The sequence below is a fragment of the Sminthopsis crassicaudata genome, chromosome 2, assembly GCF_048593235.1.
Source record: "Sminthopsis crassicaudata isolate SCR6 chromosome 2, ASM4859323v1, whole genome shotgun sequence".
Taxonomy (NCBI): Eukaryota; Metazoa; Chordata; class Mammalia; order Dasyuromorphia; family Dasyuridae; genus Sminthopsis; species Sminthopsis crassicaudata.
This window is the reverse complement of record NC_133618.1, coordinates 147,535,348-147,556,548: the sequence shown is the minus strand read 5'-3', so window position 1 is coordinate 147,556,548 and position 21,201 is coordinate 147,535,348. Positions and strand designations below refer to the sequence as shown.

General features: G+C 32.8%; 1 protein-coding gene across 1 annotated transcript in view; it reads left to right on the top strand.

Annotated features, from left to right (window-relative positions):
- Positions 1–21,201, top strand: part of ELP3 (elongator acetyltransferase complex subunit 3) — a 93,042-nt gene that overhangs the window by 5,344 nt on the left and 66,497 nt on the right. Inside the window, exons 4-9 of the mRNA XM_074287592.1 lie at positions 627–765; positions 3,085–3,155; positions 3,965–4,028; positions 5,159–5,227; positions 8,568–8,722; positions 19,264–19,425. Coding sequence (XP_074143693.1) covers positions 627–765; positions 3,085–3,155; positions 3,965–4,028; positions 5,159–5,227; positions 8,568–8,722; positions 19,264–19,425 — 660 coding nt within the window. The remainder of the gene's footprint in view (positions 1–626; positions 766–3,084; positions 3,156–3,964; positions 4,029–5,158; positions 5,228–8,567; positions 8,723–19,263; positions 19,426–21,201) is intronic.

Sequence of the window (21,201 nt, the reverse complement as noted above, 5' to 3'; positions counted from 1 at the left end):
ATGGAAAGACTTGAATTTATGAAGGATGGTGTTTTTCACCTTCATTGAAACAGGACAATCGAGCATAGTGTAGCTTTACATAGATATATGCATGAATGTGTATGTGTAAGATTATAGATATTTACATGTGTATGTATGTTTATATACCTACACTTATAATTGTAACCTTCTTGAGAGAGGTGGAAGGGTTGAAAGAAAAGAGAAAAAAAGAATAAACAAACAGGGAACAAAAGAAAACCTACAAGAAAGCAAAGAAAAGATGGCCAGCTCTAAACAGTGTTTATTATATAGGTTTTCTTGAAATGGAAATTTATTGCCTCATATTTTGAATCCTCTCATATGTCCTACTATCAACATGCTAATATTTTTTTCTTTTCCTATTTGGTATCTAAGTTTTAGATAAATAATTAAAAAAAAAAAAGAAAGAGAAAGGCAACATGTAGAGATGTTGATTCCTGTTATCTAAATATTGAGCAATTGAAGTCATCATTCCACTTACTAGATGGAAAAGAATAAAGGATGCATGTAACTAATAAGCTTAGTTTTGCCTACAAGTTCCATAATTGTTTTGGTAGCCTGGCTACAGATATGAATAATCCCTTTAATGTGAAATGTTTCATTTTTAGAGTGAAAACCAGAACAGCTGCCAAATATGGCCTTTCAGACCAACCTCGACTGGTGGATATCATTGCTGCAGTCCCACCTCAGTATCGGAAAATCTTGGTGCCCAAGTTAAAAGCAAAACCAATTAGAACTGCCAGTGGGGTGAGTGATAGCTTTTTAAACTATCAGCTAGAAATCTAAGGTTGGTCATTCTTAAAATTTGGTATATGTGCTGCTCCCATTATGAATTGCCCTTTTATTGGTAGGAAGACAAGACATGTACACACACAAAAAAAAACAACCATACACACAGAGAACAGAGTATCAGACGAGTGGTACAGAGAAAGGGAGTACTGGAGGTGTTCAGAGGAGGGAGAGACAGGTTCATGTAGATGAGAAAGACTTGCTGTGGGCTATAAAGGAGGAATATATTTTTGGGGGGTAAAGAAGAAAGGATTAGGGAACTGTTGTAAGTAAAAGTGGGAAATGTATAAAGTATTACAATCTTACTTCAGTATCAAAAAATCTTGGTGCCCAGATGTTACTGGGCATACAACAAAAGGCACAAGAAAGCCCCCATCCCGCAAGGAGCTCATAATCTGAGGGAGAAGACAACATATAAAAAGCTAAAAAGCAGGCTTCGGGAGTACCTAGCATGAGACACATGAGGAGAACCTGCGGCTGGGTGATTAATGATGAGTTAATTGCATTGGGCCTCCCCTTAAGTGGAGGATCTGGGAGGAGTTCTCCAGTCAAAAGGAGAAAGGGGTCCTGGGTCCATGAGGTACTGAGGAGGTTTGATTTTCAGAGTTGAATGAATGCTGCAGGAAGATGATTTACTGAAGACAAGGTGAAGTGTCTAGATGATTAGCCTGATGGGAAATAATGACAGTAATGGGGACATTTCGAAGGTTGGAGGAGAAAAGTAATGTGTTCTGTTTTATGTTGAATTTGCACAGACTGGAATATACTCTCATCTCTGCCTTTCAGAATGCTTACATAGATAAGACTTAGCTCAGTGTGATTACTTTCTTCCTATTTTATCATCTTCACATTTTACCCTAGCTCTTTGATATCTTTGCCCCCTTTACGCCTCTCTTTTTTTATCTTCATCTGAGTTAGGACCATAGACTTTCCAGTAAAATGGTACCTCTTTGAGGGTAGCAAGTGTTTGTTTTGTTGTTTCTGTATCTTTGGTACCTAATAGTTCCTTTCATATTATAAACACTTAATATTTGTGGAATTCAAGTGAATTCTCTCATGACTTAGGAAGAATACCCTGGAATCAAAGTTGATTGCTTTCTCTGAATATTCCCAATATGTTCCTATGGTCAAATGTTTGACATCTTAAAAAGAAATGGGGTTTTTTGGCCTGGACCTGTAATGTCATATATGGAATTTCCAAGTGAAGAAATTCACTTTGCCAGTGCAGATTGGTAGCTTTGGATTTGCACACTATAATTCTATGAGTTAATATTTTTAAAGTCATTGAAAAAATGTAACTTGTTTTGGAATTAAACTCAAAAAAGAAAACATTAGCTGATGCTTTTGTAAAATTATTTTGTATCAGCCCTTTTTGTAGTGGCTCGAAACTGGAAACTCATTGGATGTCCATGGAGAATGTCTGAATAAGTTATAGTATATGAATATTATAGAATATTATTGTTCTATAAGAAATTACCAGCAGGATGATTTCAGAGAGGCTTGGTCTCTGAAGAGAAATGGTCTTCAGAGAGACCTACATGAACTATGAAATGAGCAGAACCAGGAGATCATTATAAACGGCAACAACAAGAATATGTGATGATCAATTCCAATGGATGTGGCTCTCTTTAACAATCAGACGATCGATTCAAATCAGTTCCAATTGTTCAATGATGAAGAGAGCCATTTATACCCTGAGAGAGAATTATGGGAAATGAATGTGGACCACAATATAGCATTTTTACTCTTTCTGTTGTTTGCTTGCATTTTTATTTTCCTTCTCAGGTTTGTTTTTGTGTTTTTGTTTTTTTTTTTCTTTCTAGATCCAATTTTTTTTGGGTGCAGTAAGATAACTATAAGTGTGTGTGTGTGTGTGTATGTATGTATGTATATATTGGATTTAACATATAATTTAACATAGTTAACATGTATTGGACTACCTGCCATCTGGGGGGGGTGATAAAGAGGGTAAAATTTGGAACAGAAGGTTTTGCAAGGGTCAATATTGAAAAAATTACCCATGTATATGTTTTATAAATAAAAAGATATAATATTTTTAAAAATAAATAAATATTTAGCATCTGTATTTGGTATACTCTGGAGCCATTGCATTTCAGAGATATGGAACTATAGAACTATAATCTTAAAACAATTTTGGGAAAAGGAAAAGGGGGTGCCATATGAAGATAGTTTGAGAAAATTAGGACAGATATATATAGACCTTGTTTTGGAGAGTGGTTTTGATTTATTTATTTTTTACACATCTTCCCATTACAGATTGCTGTTGTGGCTGTGATGTGCAAGCCTCACAGATGTCCACATATTAATTTTACAGGAAATATATGTGTGTAAGTATGATGGTTGTAGTGATGTGCATGTAAATGTTCATTAATCTCCAAGTTAGTTTTAATTCTAGTAACTTAGATTTCAATAGAAACAAAAATCATAAATCAGTTCTTTAAAATAGCCTGCAAAGGACTTGTAAAATGCTCTTTTTTAAATAATGAATTTTCAGTATGCTTCTGGCTGCTTTGTCTTTGGTGGGGGTTTTTTGTCTTATTCATCAAAGAACATGTAGTGAAATCAGAAAACAAAAGAAAACATATTAGTACTAATTAATTGGATAAATCAAACCTGAAAATATGTGTATACTCTGCTATGAGAATCAGAAAATTAAGGTAGAGTTAGGCCAGAGAAAGGAGTTTTGATAAAGGAAATATTTCTATAGAAATTCTTTACATTTGTTTCTGTGGATTTTAATTAGAAATAGTTATCAGGACTATATGATTGATCACCATTGGTAAAAAGGGGAAGAAGTATTCCTGTATATTTAAAAATCAAGCCTTTATCCCTGAGCGCTTAATAGCAAGCAGACTGAGGAAAATATTCACAATATATTGCCATTAAAATGTCTAAAATATTAATCATTAGCCTATATTTTAAAAGTGCAAATAATGTTGGTCTTTTAAACAATTCCATATCTTTATGGGTAAGCAAACATTCACTGAAATTGGTTCTGAGTTAGACTTTTCTGTTTAGTATTTCTGTGATGGAACTCTTGATTTCAATAGTGGGAGAACATAGAATCTTGGATATTACTTGACCTCTTGGAATAAGGTTTGTAAATGGCATTTCAATCTGTTTTTCATTTTGACAGTTATTGTCCTGGTGGACCTGACTCAGATTTTGAGTATTCAACCCAGTCTTATACAGGATATGAGGTAAAAGTTATCTTTGAGTTATTTTATTTATTATAATAAATGCTTTGTCAGACTTTGTATTCAGTATAGTGTTCCACAAAAAATATTTTTTAAAGATAGAGGAAGAAAAGTCCATCCCCAAAGGAAGACGTCTTCCTTCCCATGTAAATGATAGATAGAACTCTTTAATGCTGAGAAATAATTTGTGTTCTTTTGATTAGGCAGAATATTGTTCTTTTGTTCTTTTTAAAACATCAACTATATTATTAATAATAATAATCAAATATATTATTTAATCAATAAATTATATTTAATAACCATATGTTGTTTATGTATTATAATTATTAATGTTATATATTATAAATATAATAACTAAATAATTACATGATATTATGCAAATATTTTACATTATTAAGCTTTAATTACTTAGAAGCTTAATAATGTAAAAACACAGGGCAGCTAGGTGGCGCAGTGGATAGAGCACCATCCTTGAATTTAGGAGGACCTGAGTTCAAATTTGATCTCAGACACTTAACACTTCCTAGCCGTGTGACCCTGGGCAAGTCACTTAACCCCAGCCTCAGGGAAAAAAAAAAAATAATGTAAAAACACTTGTATAATATTATGAGTACCTAGAAATTGTTTTCTGATAGGCAAAGATGAACATATTTTGTGCTTGCTTCTTATGGCCAGTAGGAATAGAGTAGAAAAATCTTGTTAACAAAAGTTATAGCATCTGTATTTTGAATTACTCTTGACTGTGTGCAGTTCTGTTTTCCACAAGAGTTAGTGTTCTGTCCTTTTGCTTCTATGCTTTTTTTTTTTTTTAATTGCATTCACCATATTGATCGTTCTCTACTTTTCCTTATTTTTTTATTCTTTTCTCTTAGTGATTTTTTTTTTTTTTTAGCCCATGTAATGGGTTAAATGCAATATATGAGGGAATTTTAAAATGGAAAGAAATGATAATTTAGAGGACAAAAGGAAAATTCCTGTTCAGTTGCTACAATACTATAAGAAAGCAATTGAATGGGAATTTTCCTTTTGTTCTCCAAATTATGAATTCTTTGGAAAAAATGATGATTGTTAGCGTAATTATCAAACTTTGGATACTTTTCCTTTTTTTTTTTTTTTTTTTTTTTTTTATTTAGCCAACTTCCATGCGAGCTATCCGTGCCAGATATGACCCTTTTCTCCAGACAAGACATCGAATAGACCAGGTAAATATGTTAAAACATTTTAAAAACCATTTTCTTTCAGTAATAAAAAAATAATAACTTAATAATAAGAGGTGATTCTTTAGCCCAGTGACTGGGATTTGGTAGCAACTTAATAAATGCTTGATTGAGTGATTGAAAACATAGTTGGTGAATTTAGACTCTATCTAGATAAGAAACAACTGTGGTTTTTCTCTTTGTTTCATGGATCACTGATTGACAGAAGACCTTGTAATACCTATTGCATTTTATTCCATTTCTCCATGTTACCCCTTCTCCACTTGGGCTCTCATGATCCTGATGAAAAAGTCTTGTATTTTTTAGTAGGCTGACCCTTTCCCTTTGTCTAAACTGTGTACATTTCTCCCCCGGCCCCTTAAAATTTTGTTTTGAATGTTCTGATATGAGTTCAAAAAGTATGCACAGATGCAGTATGGCACAGCAGATAGAGAGCCAGTCCTGGACTAAAATAAAGGTTTTGGTTCTGTGAATCTGAGCCAGTCAATTAACTCTTTAGGGCTTTCATGCAACTATGAATGAACAAATGAGCATTTATGATGCACTTACTGCATGCCAAATTATTAAGTGCTTGAGATGCAACTACAAAAGCCAAACAATCCCTGCCTTCACATACTCATGGGGAAGACAATATACATAATGGAGCTGAAATTTGAAGAAAGGGAGGAACTGGAGAGCTCTTATGCAATGGCTTGGAAAGTGGCTAGTGGTCTGGTTCTGGGCAAGATTAGGAAATACCTTGCTTTTTGCTGCCCAGGGCCTTAGAAGTAGGATTCTTGATTCAGGTAGGAAGTGAAGGAAAGCTGGAGTGCCATAAATTACATTGAGAGAGGGAGTTTCCTCTGATAGTTCTAGAGAACTATACTGTAATACCAGAAAAACTGAGGTGAGTAGAGATTGGTTTTAATTTTTAATGTGGAGAATTTAAACTAGCTGACCTTATGGGAATATGCTTCCAAAGCATTCAGTGGAGAGTGAGGCACAGAGCTTATATAGTCTTTTAGCTAACTAGAGTTTGCAAGCAGGATAACAGGAGCCGAGAATGCATTTAGTCTACATCTGGCAGCTGTTGTAGAGCAGTTAACTTGGCATTTATAGCTTGGGGACTGTGGCTCAGGCCCTGTCAGACAGGACATTTTTGGGTAGATAGGGGCTTTGAGGACTAACTCAAATTTTTGAGTCAGAGCGGCAGGCGAGATAGCATAACTTGGTGTCTGTCCTTGAAAGTAATTCTGTTCAGTAGTTTTGGACAAGGATGGAGTCAGAGTGGCAGGCACCTGGATATTATTTCTTTTCTACCCTTCATTGTGTTACAATGATATATGAAGGAGAGTCAGAGCCTCTAGGTTTAAAGTTTTCTTTTTAAACTCAGTTTTCACAAGTCTAATTGCACAAATGAAAAAGGGAAGGGGGGTGTATGACCTGCTATCCACAGCCCAACATGGAAAGGGGGGTGTGATCTGCTATCCAGGATACAGCTTTGATGATAGTTAAGGACATTTATAAGGAAGGGTAGAAGTTCAGAAAATTATAACTTGAGAAGTGTAAAGAAAAAAATTACCTGAGATCCTTTGCTTCTCATAATTCTCTCCAGAGAATTAGCTTTTCTTCCAGCCCCCTTACCAACATACATAGACCAGTGATGCTTTGCTAGGTATCCCATTCTTCCTTCATGCAGAAGGCATGAACTCTAAACCAGCACTAACAGCTCTGAACAAGAGAAGAGGGTTAGGGATTTACTATCTGTATTCTTAGAGCAAGGTTTCTTTGACAGGCCAGAGCCTATCTACAAATATACTCTTGAAATCACACTTTTTAGAGCACTTCCTCCCTGAAATAGATTGAGAATAGAGGAGAAAAGAAAATCAAATAATAGCAAGAGGTAGTGTGATAACTATTTTGTTTCCCACTACCAAATAGGAGGCTGTCATTTTTTATTTTGTGTTGTGTTAAATTTTTTTTTTTAATTTTAATTTTATTTTATAATTATAACATTTTTTTTGACAGTACATATGCATGGGTAATTTTTTACAACATTATCCCTTGCACTTACTTCTATTCAGATTTTTTCCCTTCCTCCCCCAACCCCCTCCCCCATATGGCAAGCAGTCTTATATATGTTAAATATATTACAGTATATTCTAGATACAATATATGTGTGTAGAACCGAATTTTTTGTTGCACAGGAAGAATTGGATTCAGAAGGTAAAAATAACAGTTTACACTCATTTCCCAGTGTGTGTTGTGTTAATTTTTGACAGACAGCTGTCTAAACCAGTAATTCTCAAACTGTAGTCCTAAGATCTTGAGTTTGGGAGTCCTTGATGCTTTCAAGGGGTCCATAAGGTCAAAACTATTTTCATAATAAATATCAGTAGATAGGAATAATTTTTAAGATTATAAAGGGATCCTGAGCTAAAAAAATTTAAGAATTCCTGCCCTTGATTAGCTCTAACTTTAAGGGTAAAGGAAAAAAATGTTATTCTTTTTCAGTCAGATGTCTATCAAATGGAGTTGCTTATCACGTGGGATGTAGAAGGTTCCTTTTCTGAAATTATTATAACTATTTACGAGGGCCAGAAGAAAACAATAGGCCTATAGGTCATGTATGAATGACAAGTGAAATGAGTTCTTGGGGAACTGTTGCTCTCTGCTTTTTTCAAGATTGAGAATTTTGCAAGAAGTTCATGTAAAAATGAATTTAATGATTTCTGGTCACGAATGGAATATTTGCTCACTTACTGATAATGGAATTGTAGTTAATGAAACAAAAAATTGTTCATAGAATTGTCATAATTTCTAGTTTCTGATTTTTAGCATGGAAAATAATACTTCTTCATAGCTTGTCTAATGATTAAAATAATTTTGCTTTTTATACTTTGCTTTCTGAAAGTTGAAAAGTAAAACTTCTTTTAAGTACTTTAGCTATCTAATTTTCTTTTATCACTAGTTTATTTTTTAATTTTGTAATTCCTTTTTTCCCCTATCTCTTTAGTTTTCCATTAGCATGTATTCCTAATTTATGGCATACACACTTATACTTTTCTTTTCTGCCCTCTTTTTTGACATCCTCTTGGTTTTATCTTTATTATTTATATGAAGTTGGCTGTTATTTACTTACTTCCTTTTACCTCATTCTGGATTTTCAGTTGCTTTTTCTTTCACTATGTTTAGATTCCTTCTTATTTGAACCAATTTACAGGATTAAGTAAAATGTATATAGATAATTTCTTTCAATTTCCATATTAATGAAACAATAATATAAAGTCTTGGAATTTAAGGTAATTTGTCAGAGTCTTACAGTAGTGAATTTTATTTCTTTCAGTTGAAACAACTAGGTCACAGTGTGGATAAGGTAGAGTTCATTGTGATGGGTGGAACATTTATGGCCCTCTCAGAAGAGTACAGAGATTATTTTATCCGAAATTTGCATGATGCCTTATCTGGACATACTTCAAACAATGTATCTGAAGCAGTCAGGTGAGAATTCTTCATTTCACAAACAAAAAAATTTTTTTCTAAGTGCAGACAATACTTTTAAACATTTTCAACATTGGGTTTAAAGCTTTATAAGGAAACATTTTGTTGATATATATACCCTATATAAAAAAATTAATACTGGGCATTAAGACCTTCATTAAAAAAAAAAAAATTATTTTTGGTAGCCCTAGTACATAGCATAGTCCCTGACTTATATAATACATACCTTCTTCTTGATTATTGATTGACTGTCTGATCTTCTTGGTGGGGTAGGGGGAGAGAAGGGAGGTAGGATATTGTTCTCTGGATCACCTATTTCTTATTTTCTTTTTTCTTCTGAAAATATTTTTCACAAAACCTTCCATTTTCTTATAGCAGACAGTTTTCAGACAAATCAGAACTATCTATGGTAATAAAATGCTATGTCACTATTGATTAAAGAAATTCAAATTAAAGCAATTCTTATACTACCTTAAACCCATCAGATTAGCTAATATGACAAAAAAGGAAGATGATTTGTGTTGAGGGAGGATGTCGGAAAAGTAGAACAATAATATTAGAACTCTTGAAATTGTGAACTGATCCATTCTGTCCACTGCACCACCTAGCTGCCCCAAACTGTTCCATTCTGGAGAACAATTTAGAAATATGTCCAAAGGGCTGTAAAACTGTGCATACTCTTTGATCCAACCATAGCAATGCTAAGTCTATATTCCAAAGAGATTTTTTTTTTTAAAGGAATCAGAGGTACAGGAGGGGTAAAGATCTTATCTGTACAAAAATATTTTTAGTGGCTCTTTAATATGGTGGCAAGAATTAGAAATTGAAATGATGCCCATCTATTGGAGAATAGCTGTATAAATTGTGATTAATGATTGTGATGAAATATTATTGTGCTATAAGAAATGAGGCAGGATGATTTCAGAAAAACTTGGAAAGACTTACATGAATTGATGTTGAGTGAAGTGAGTAGAACAAGGAGAATATTATGCACAGTAAGAACAATGTTGTATGATTAACACTTGTAAATGACTTAGCTTTTCAGCAGTAGCATAGGTCTCATGATGAAGCATGCTATCAACCTCCAGAGAAAGAATTGATGTCATTTGAATACAAACTGAAACATTTTCTTTGTTCCTTTCTTTCTTATTCTAATTTTCTTTCATAAAATGACAAATATGGAAATGTTACACATGATTGTCCATGTATAATCTATATCAAATTACCTTCTCAGGAAAGGGAAAAGGAAGGGAGGAACTCAAAACTTAAAAACAATGTTAAAATTGTTTTTACATATAATTGGGGAAAATAAAATATTTAAAATCATATAAAACCTTAAGAAAAAAAAAATCTTTCCTTCATAACAAATAAATGTGGCATTCAAAAAAAATCTTAAATTTCTATTTTTCTACAGGAATGACAAAAAACCATTATAAAACCCTTGGCTTGCTGAAATTTCATTCCAAGCAGGCAGATAGTTGGCCATATAGTCTAAGATATTGTCATTATGATATGCTAATCATCTGAAAAATTATTTTAAATGACTTTCTTTATTGCAGAAAGATTTGAGCTTTAGAAATGTTTTCAGAATTTTTAAGTGGGTGAATTTTACTTGTATTTAGTGAAATTAGAAAATAGAAAATTAGAAAAAATTGTCTTTGTAGGGACATAAATAAATAAAAAACCACACACAAATAAATAAATAGGGCTATATGTATTCCAGCTTTCCTGGTGGAATGAGCTTAGTTTTATGTTGTCATTTTCTTGGTTAACTGTTGAGACAACTATCTCCTTTTCTATAGTTCAAAGTCATTGTCATTTTCTTTATTCATATTATTTGTGAGGTACCCAGGTTATCAAATATTTGGATTCCTTCACTTTCAAATAGCTACATGGGCCCTTTATCTTTGAAGAAAGAAGAAAAACAAAACTATTCTAGATCCAAAGAAATATAGATACTGGACTGAATACAGATGTCAACACGTTCCCTGTTTATTACTGTGTTTAAATGAATGAATTAATGAATAAGCATTTATTAAGTGCTTACTATGTGGAGATACAATTAGAAGATTTAACTGGGGGAGATGATACATGAAAGAAAGTTCAGATACAGGTCAGATGGTAAGACACAGTAGGTTATAGGCCCTCTTGGACATAGCACTACTGTACTCTGTAAAGTTAGAAAGATCTTGAATTAATTATTCAGTTATTAATTGATTAATATCTTATTTTCATAGGAAGTATATTTTCCTCACCAACTTTAATTGAAAGTACATGTTGTAAGCCCTTGACATGCTCTTTAGTAAACTTCTTTTGAATGGGATTTCTTATTTTACATTGCATAGCTGACAAAACAATTTATCTTCAGGATTAATAACCTTCATGTATAAAATCTGATAGAACCAGTAATGCTATGTTGGTATCCAAATGGACTCAATTCTACTAATGTAACTGTTGCATTTTTAAAACAATTCAGATGTTTGCTTTCTTGTCTCTCCATTTTGTTTATGTTAGTATGCACAACAGGTCTTTTGAAGGTAAAGACCTTTCTTGCCATGTGGTAGTAAGTACCTCTCTTACTTTAAAGTGTTACCTTTACAGAGTCTGTCTTTTGGCTTTAAACTAAGAAATACTACGATGTGATATGTTTAACTTTATATTGGTCATAACTCATCTTACTCTTCTTGTTAGTTATTCATAAGCAACACTGGCTTTCAACAGCTTTATCTTTTGTTTTATATCAGCGACTTTCAATTTTGAATTGTGTTCTCCTAAAAGCTACTCAAGTCAATAGTTTTCTGAAAAAGATTTTGTCCAGGCACGTGGGAACGCTTCATTTACCCTGGCAGCATAAAACCCTCTGTCCAATTTTAAAAATACTTCAGTAATCTTTTCTTTTTCTTCTTATAGACAACCACCATATCACTGTTTTTTTCTTGCCTCCTATTTATCTTCCCTCAATCTTCCTGAAAAGAAAAAAATTTTTTTTATTTTTTTAATAAAAATGAATAATCAGATTCCCCTAGTTGCCATGTCTGAAAACCTGTACTCATTCTCTATCCTACTACCTCTCTTTTAGGAATTGGGTAGGTATGCTTCATCATTAGTCCTCTGAAACAGTGATTAGTCATTGCATTGAATATAATTCTTAAATCTTTCAAAGTTACTTTTTCTTTACATTATCACTGTATAAATTGTTCTTCAGATTTTACTCACCTTGCGTGGCATCATTTTCTATATGACTTTCTAGGTTTCTCTGAAACCATCTCTTTTGACATTTCTTAGAGTGTAATAATTTACCATTATTTTCATGTATCACACAATTTATTCCTCATTTGATGGGCACCCCTATAGTTTTATGTTTTTTTCACTAGAAAGAGCTTCTGTAAATATTTCTATATACTTGAATCTCTTTACTCTCTGACATCCCTTTGAAGCTAGTAGTGACATCTGGTTTGAAGGCTATGCTTAGTTTAATGATTTTGGGGACATAGTGCCATATTCCCTTCCATAATTGATGGATTAGTTCACACCTCCATCGATAGTACATTAGTATGCCTCTTTACTTATAGCCCCTCTAACAATTGTCATTTTCCATTCCTCTCATCTTTGTCAATATGATGGGTGTGAAGTACAATTAAATTAAATTAAATTTAATAATAGTCCTAATTATTAGGAAGATTTTAAAAATATGGTTCTTTTTCTTTTTTTAGTTTATATATTTAATTATTTTGAGTCACTCAGTTGGTATTGTGACTTGCCCAGTGTTAAGTGTCTGAGACCAGATATGAACTCAGCTCCTCCTAACTTCCTATCCACTGCACCACCTAGGTGCCCTGTTTATAGTTGTTTTGAATGCCGTGCCTTGGATTTCTTCCTTTGAGATCTGTCTATTTATGTTCTTTGACCATTTTTCTATAGTTTATATATATGCATATGCATACATAAATGTGTGTGCATGCATGCTTACCAGACCTTTATCAGTGAAACTTGTAGTAAAGATTTCTCTCCTAATTGTGCAAAACCATTTTTAGTCTTATGTAATCAAAATTATTTATTTTATCTTCTGTTATTTTCTCACTCATTTGATAAATCTTCCCCTGCCCATTACTGATAAGAGGAATCTTGATAAGAGCAATGTGGTATAGTAAAGATTTGGAAACATTAGAAGGGATATGGGACCTGAGTTCAAGAACAGAACAAGTATAGTTTCCCAGAAGAGTTGATTAATATAAATGACACTATCATTGTGCATGCAATGTAGTCTATCAATTTTTACAAAATAACAGCTTTGGTGATTACCAAAATTAGATATAAAAATCACAGATTAGGAGTTGAAAAAGAATTGGGTAAGAGATGAGTCATCTAAACACCAAACTGTAAAAGAGCATAGAACGTGGTCATGCTTTTTAGATGATTTTATTCTTTATTAATCAGTGCTTCCCAAAAGCAATTTTATGCCCAATCTCTAATGCTTCCTAGCTATTCTGAATAGAAGCTATTTAAAATGAGTTACTCATCAAGGATTTTTCAAGAGTGGATGAATCAGTATTTCCCTATGGAATTGTAATTCATTACAATCTTTTTATTTCTCTTATAGTTTTTTTTTTTTTTTTTAAATTTCAGTTTTTTGACTTAATTCAGTGGATTGTTGCCTTCAGTGTTCTGGAAAGAAAATGGTTTTGCTCTGTGGTTGTAGCCTTGGAGACCCCTGAATGGAGTAGGAAAAAAACCAAGCCTAGAAGGATGAATTTTGCTTCAGTTTTGTTCTGAATTTGACAGACTTCAGATTAGCTTAGTGCTTCTGGGTCTTAGCTCTCTCCTAGACTTAAGACTTCCTAAACTACTTTCTGGTTCAATTTGGCTCTTTACCTACCAGTCTGTACTTCAGTTGTGATTAGGACAGCCAGCCACATGTTGAAGGACAGTTTTTAATGACTGTAATTCAACATATATTAAATGCTAGAAAAGTTAATTCTACATAGCACATAGGAATTTGTTTTGCAATAAATTGCGGACCTCACAATAAAAGGTCAAAGATAGATAGTACTACCAAGAGGGTATTATTTTCAAATCCTAGTTTCCTGTCCCTCCCATTAATTCCACTCATTTCACTGGACCTAGTTTTCAGAACTGTTTATTGACTAACATGAGTGGCTTCTAATTATATTTTTAATAGATGATGCTATATCCTAGCTATGCTAGCTCAATTTCTGCAGGATACTAGAGAAATCCTGATTTGTAAAATGAAAATAGCATTGTAGAAAATAATGAAAGTTTATTGCATCTATAGAATATTAACTAACTCTCAGTGTTTGTTTCTTCTGTTTCTCTTCCTGCAAGTGAATTAACAAAAGTGCTGGTGGGTTGTTTTTATTTTTTTTTTTTTTAAATCCTTGAAGTAAAGCATTTTGAAATGAAGTTGAAAATGATTATGTGAGGGCTATTTTGTATTCTTGTCCCTTGTTCATTCTATAAACCTCCACTCATGAAGGGACCTTATCATGCCTGCAGCAGCTTCCTGTATCCTTGATTGGGTCTTTGATGCTCTCCCCTCCAGTAGAAAGATTAGTTTATAAATTCTACTGGCCTCATCCTGTGATTACCTTTCCCTTATACAAAATTCACATTTGTGCAGTTACTCTCCCAGTGGTATTTTCGGTGAGTCACTGATGTGTCATTTGGCCGTGAACTTGCTGACTTAATGGCATGAATTCTAAGAAGTAGATTCTTTTTTTTTTTTTAACATATAGATTAAGAGAGGTTTTGTGTTGTTAACTATGCCTTCATCTAAGCTCAGAATTCTTTTTCTTTTGTATAATTAAATCCTTTTTTAGTGTATGTATTAATAACATTAATTGTTGAATACTAAAAATATCAGTAGGTTTAGACTTTTGCTTCCTGATGGAATTTGTTTTATAACCAGAGAAGCAATAAAATTTGGTTACATTTTGGGCTGGTCCTTTTTCTTTCTTATATTTCTTTCCTTTAATGAATGCATACATTGGTCATTGTTGCTTCCTGTTATCTTCACACAGAAGTACTGCAGCTTAGTATTGTTGATACAATAAGGTTTATACTGTTAGAATGAAGTTTCTACAGAATCTTGAGCTTTATCCAATTTTTTTAAAAAATGTGCTCTTTGCAAGTTCCTGGGTAAAATTTTGAGATAATTCATTTAACTGTATTGATTGTATGGGGAAAGCAGATCCAGTTTTAAATAATAATAAAATCATTGAATTTTAGAACTAAAGGAAATCTTATACATCTTATAGTTGAATTCCCATTTTTTAATGGCTGAAAAAACTGACAGCTAGACTGATAGAGAAAATGAAAGCAAATGAAACCTGAATTGTTCTAGTTCTAGTCCTTTTGGGTAATCTTTGGCCTGATGTGGGATATTTTTGGGTAGAGAATGTAGTTGTGTGCTTCACAGTCCTCATCATTATCAGCTCATTCTGAATATTTTTCATTCTGAATGTTTCCTGACACTTTCTTAAAAGATTGTTTCATGCCTTTTCATTATTCTTGTTACTTGTCCTTGATTCTTTTTTCTGTATAACTCTTTCCTGCCCCCCATCTAAACAGTAAACTCTGTTATGTTTTTATTTTCACTTGCTAAACCCTGCAACTTTTTCTCTCTCTCACATAAATACACGCCTTTCTACTTCCCATTATTCCCACAGTATTACAGTATTACAATATCATTGCTACCACTATACTCTTTTATCTACCTTTTTTTCTCCCTTTGAATCCATCCTTCATGCTTCTGATATCCTCTTCTTTTTCAGTAGATTTGATGGCATTAAAGATTATTATTATTATTAAAGATTAATGTTAGCCTATGAAATGTATCTACCAGTGCAAGTCATTTAAAGTTTATAGAAGTTAAGTGCTTGAATAAAAGAAATGGAAGGGAACTCAGCAGCCAGAGTCTAATCCCTACCCTGGGAAGAATCATCTCTTTTAAGACACCCAATGAATGGTTTACCTGTCCTCTTTTTAAAGACTTCTCATAAAGAATGACTGGTTACATCTAAAAGGAACTGACTTCAGGATAGCAATAATTGTAAGGAATGTTCATTTTTAGCACAAATTTGCCTCTATGTGTTCTACCAATTTCTTCTGGTTCTGCCCTCTAATCTTTCTTGTGATAGGCCTACAAATTTTGAGGCAACTACATCATTCTCCCTATTTTACAACACTCCACCCTCAAGTCCTTCTTAGGGTTTTGCATCTCCAGTTCTCAGATATTCGCATGGCATATACTCAAGGGCCTTTACCATTCTTTTTGTCTTTCTCTGGGTTCTTACTGCTATTCCTATTGATGAGTGTTCTAACCTTTAGAAACTCAATTTTTTTTTTTTTTTTTTTAAGGCAAGAATTTCTCTTGATTATGACTCAGACTCTGCTTTGATATGGGTGGGACTGAGGTTTGGTGTTTTTTTTTAGCTGATATTAATGTAGTGTTTTAAAGTTTACAAAGAATTTTATGTACTTTTCCTCATTTGAATCTTTTAGCTGCTACAAGTCTTATTCCTTTTTTTGCAAGTAAGGAAATGACCTCTCAGATTTGCTTAGGACTATTTGCTAAATAGACATCTATCTAATCAGTAAATTTAAACCTAGATCTTACTGACTCTGTCCTCCATCCAGTACATCAGTTTGTCTTACTCCATCCAGGAAGAAGACTGAGATTAGTTTGCAATCTAGAACCTCTACAAAACTAGGTTTAAAACCAAAACCAGAAGCACTAAGTTAGCCATATTTTAATCAACAGAACAAGGCTAGGAAAAAAAAAAACCCAGGTATGATAACGGAAGACCAAAAAGCAAATAATTACAGAAAGGAAAGTTGATGTAGGTGGCAGTATAATACCATGAAGAAAAAAAAAGCTGAATTTGGAATCAGAAGATCTAAGTAGGAATCCCAGCCCTGCTATTTTCTGTCTTGAGACTTTAAGAAATTTATTTAATCTCTTTGGGCTCCAGTTTTCTTATCTGTAAAATAGCTTGAAGTCCATTCTGTTTCTTAAATCTATGAAGCATCTTAACTCTAGGTGTTCATGGTCTCTATCTTTTTATCAAGTAAACAGTGACCGATTTCATGAATTGTGGAGGGGGTTGTGTAGGATGGATGCTCAGTTAATCATACTTGGTTTAGAGAGCAAACTCTGAAGACCAATGTAGGCAAACTCTACCTGATCAGAGATTTTCATGAAGCAAGAACAAAGAAAATGCCAACAAATTGTAATCTTAATATATAATTGAATCAATTCCCTGATAGAAAACTTTTTATGTAAGGGAAATTGTACTTTGTTATATAAAGCTACAGTTAACTATTTTGATATAGGATTTTAAGCTTTTCAAAATGCTTTAAATATATTACCTCCTTTGCTTTGCCATTATTTTAAAAAATATTTACTGGCAAATCTGTTATTATTTCTCAGATTAAAAGCAGAGCTTCTTCACTCAGACCACATATTTAAGGAAATATAACTTACCTAAGAACAAATCTTGCTAACTGTGTACAAATGACAAAAAAAGATAATGATCTGGAGTGTTGTACATAAATTTAGAAGGTCACAGAAACTACTATCAGTAACCAAAAGTAATGGAAATTGTTTCAGCATGTTGTTTTGTCCCTATTGTATATATGTTTGTGTGTATAAAATTTGTTCAAAACAGTCAGCATAATTTGGGAATACTCTCAATTTGCTTGTGTTACATTGTAATGAATGTAACTTTAGTGCTTGGGAAAAATTTCAGTGGGATATTGGGGATAGAAAAACCAAACTTTTTCAGTTTTATTTTATTTCATTATTGTATGTTAAAATCTGAAAGAAAGGGTCTCTGATTGGTTAAGGCTAGATGTGAATGAGAATGATCAGCCAGTCATGATTTTTACTGGTATTCTACACATTTTCATGCCCATGTACAACTATTGTACTTGTAAAACTTAATAATGAGTAATGTCAGCAACAACTATAATAATAATAATAAATCTGTGATTATAATTCAGATAAGCCAACTAGCCTTGGTTTGGGTTTGATTATACATAATTTTGATGACCATTAACAAATGAAATGAGTATTTGTATTTCACAAAATAGAACTAATGTAGAACTAAGCTTGGTTATTATTTTTTATAAAGATAATAATAGTGATTAGAGCCCAATATTAGGGAGTGGTCTACCCATTTAAAGCATGTAATAGGATAAAATAGACATACTTTTTGGTATTTTTAATCCATATTTTAATGTCAAAAAATTCAACTTTGTACTGCGATATGCTCATGGTAAATTAATTATATTACACAATATATTCCCAGAATATAGTACAAATCTTTATTATATCATACAGATACTTGATTATAGCGCTGCCTAAATCAGTATACAAAGCATTATTCAAATTGACATTTAATTTTTGGAATTTAAGTAAAAACAGGAGAACAATTCATTTATTTCCTAATTATTCTCCAAAGTAGATAAATGTTAATATTGATACTAGGGAGTTCAGTTTCTGTTAGCAACTAACGAATGAACAAGTAAACAATGAACTAATTGCAGAGCTTATTAGGGGTCATTATTTCAAGGAAAAATAGAGTAGAAAACATAGCTATTTTTGGAGTAAGAGAATTGAATCCTGAAACTTTTTGACTTAACTACTGGTATGGTTTTAGACAAATGAAACAGAGACTTAAAAGAGGCGCTAGCAAGATAACTGTATAAATATATATACATATATTGTATTTAACATATACTTTTAACATATTTAACATGTATTGGATTATCTGCCATCTAGGGGAGGGGGTGGAGGAAGAAAGGAAAAAGTTGAACAGAAGGTTTGCAAGGGTCAATGCATATGTCTTGTAAATAAAAAGCTATAATAATTTTAAAAATTTTTTTAAAAAGAAAGAAATTCAGTTAGCCTGGAAAAAAAAGAGGCACTTAAAATATATTTGATTCTATTCTCTTTGACTTGTCTCTTTTTTAGTTTGATGGGCATAATTTTTTTTTAAAGAGAGGAAGCAGACTATCATACATAATGGGTTTTTTCCATATAGAGTGTTAGGAATGTTCTGGCTGGAAGCATTGAGAAGAATGACTGGTGGGAAGGAATACAATTAGAATGATCCATTTTAGGTTCTTTCCCCAGCAATCTTTACTTACTCTATCCCAGCAGTGATCAGCACATAGAATATTGATTTAGCAACCTGTTATCTTGATATTAAGGAAAAAGTATCAAACAGAAAAATTGATCATTATTATGTACTATTTTTGAGATTAGTAGCATCTAGGAAAAAGTACACATTGTAAAATACTTGCATAGAAAAATACAGAAGGAGGGAGATAAGACTCATGTAGATCCTCTTTGGTAGGACTAGGAAGATAATTTTATCTCAGAAACCATTGCTTCTAAGAGAAAGATGCTTGCAGAAACACTGGATTCTCAGATATGGAGGAGAAATCTTTGCTTTAGGGAGTAGGCAAGGATTTTCTATAATTAGAAAATATTGTTTATTTTTAGCTTTGTTTTATAGGTATTCTGAAAGAAGCCTCACAAAATGCATTGGTATCACTATTGAGACACGACCAGATTATTGCTTGAAGAAGCATTTGAGTGATATGCTATCCTATGGCTGTACAAGATTGGAGATTGGAGTGCAAAGTGTTTATGAAGATGTAGCCAGAGATACCAACAGGTAAGATAGTGGTGACCTCTGAAAGCTGGCAGTGACATTTATGCCAACCCAATCCAAAGGTCCCATGTGAAATAATGTATTACTCAGTGCCTACCAACAGAATGTGAAAAACAAATGGAGTCATTTTAAGTCAATTAAATAAAAGATTGTCTTGAACACAAGAGGCAGCTAGATATATAGTGGATACAGTTTTAGACCTCAAGTCATGAAAAACTGAGTTCCCCTACAGCATCAGACACTAAATATGTGAACCTGGGCAAGTTGTTTATCTTGTCTGTTTCCATTTTCTTCTCTGTAAAATAGGGATGATAGCATCTGTCTCCCAGGGTTATTTTGAAGAGAAAATGAGATAATATGGGTAAAACACTTTTTAAATTTTAAACACTATAGGAATATTTTTTATTAACATATATTGTGCTCACCTTCTTTCAAGATTCAGCTTAAATCTAGTCAAGTCAACAAGTATTTATTAAATGCCTAATATGTGTCAGAAACTGCTAAGCCTCTTCTAGAGATTTTTCTGGTCCCTAACAGTGCTTTTTTTTTTTTTTAATCTAAGGTCACCTTGTGTCTGCTTTGTTTGTGTTTTATATGTAACTACAAATGTGCATTTTGTCATACCTTAGATCAGGTACTGTTTCACTTCTGTCTTTGTGGGTTTTTTTATCTGGCACATAATAGATGCTTAGCAAATACCAGTTAATTGATAGATTTTTCTAACTCCACCTTGTTGGGTTTTATGGGAAATATAAAGCAGCTAGAAAATAGTGTGATACAAAAAGTATATGAACAAAGTCCTGCTCTAAGAATTCTCAGCATACTTGGAATCAGAAAACCTCAGGTTCTTAGTTTTCAACCTAATAACATTTTTTCTTAGTAAATTTATTTTTTAATGCACATTGCTTTATGATTCATGTTAGGAGAGAAAAATCAGAGCAATAGGGAAAAACCATGGGAGAGATTAAAAAAAAAAAGTGAATAGCAGGTATTGATTTACATTTGTTGTATTTGGTTCTTTTTCTGGATGCAGATGGCATTTTCTATCCAAAGTCTATTGGGATTGCTTTGAATCACTGAACCACTGAGAAGAACCAAGTCTTTCATAGTTGATCATTGCTCATTCTTGCTGTTATTGTTGTACCTAATAACTTTGTAAATTACTTAGCCCCACTGATCCTAAATTTACTTCTGTGTCAAATAGGAATAAAAACAGTTAGTAGGTAGAATTCTTATAAAATGAGTGTGCATGCCAGACAGGGAAAGTGTTTTTTTCCCATTCCATTTTCTTCTCACTTTTTATTCTGTATGTTACTTTCTTTATGGTATCCAAGGAATATAGGTACAATACAAATATATCTTTGACTTATACCCCGGCTTAAAGCTTAGTTTTTGAAACCCATGGCCTAAAGTGTTTTAAAAGGGGAAAAAAAAAATCATTTGCCAATGGACACTCTTTTAAGTCACTTTTTATTGACATAAATATTTTTTGTAGTATGCATTTTAGAGAAATACAAAAGGAAAAGACCTGAGGTCCTTTCAGCTCACAATGTCTTCATGCTACTCAGAGCCCCTACATAGATGAATGAATCCTCACACAAAACTCCATACAGTTTGAAGTCATAGATAGTCATAGATAAAAAGAAAGATTCCAGAGGCACCAAAATGTTTACAGTGACACTTTTTGTAATGGTAAAGAACTGAAAATAAATTGTGATATATAAATAATACTGTGACGTCAAAAAGCAATGAATGTCATGAACATAGAGAAGTCTTGGC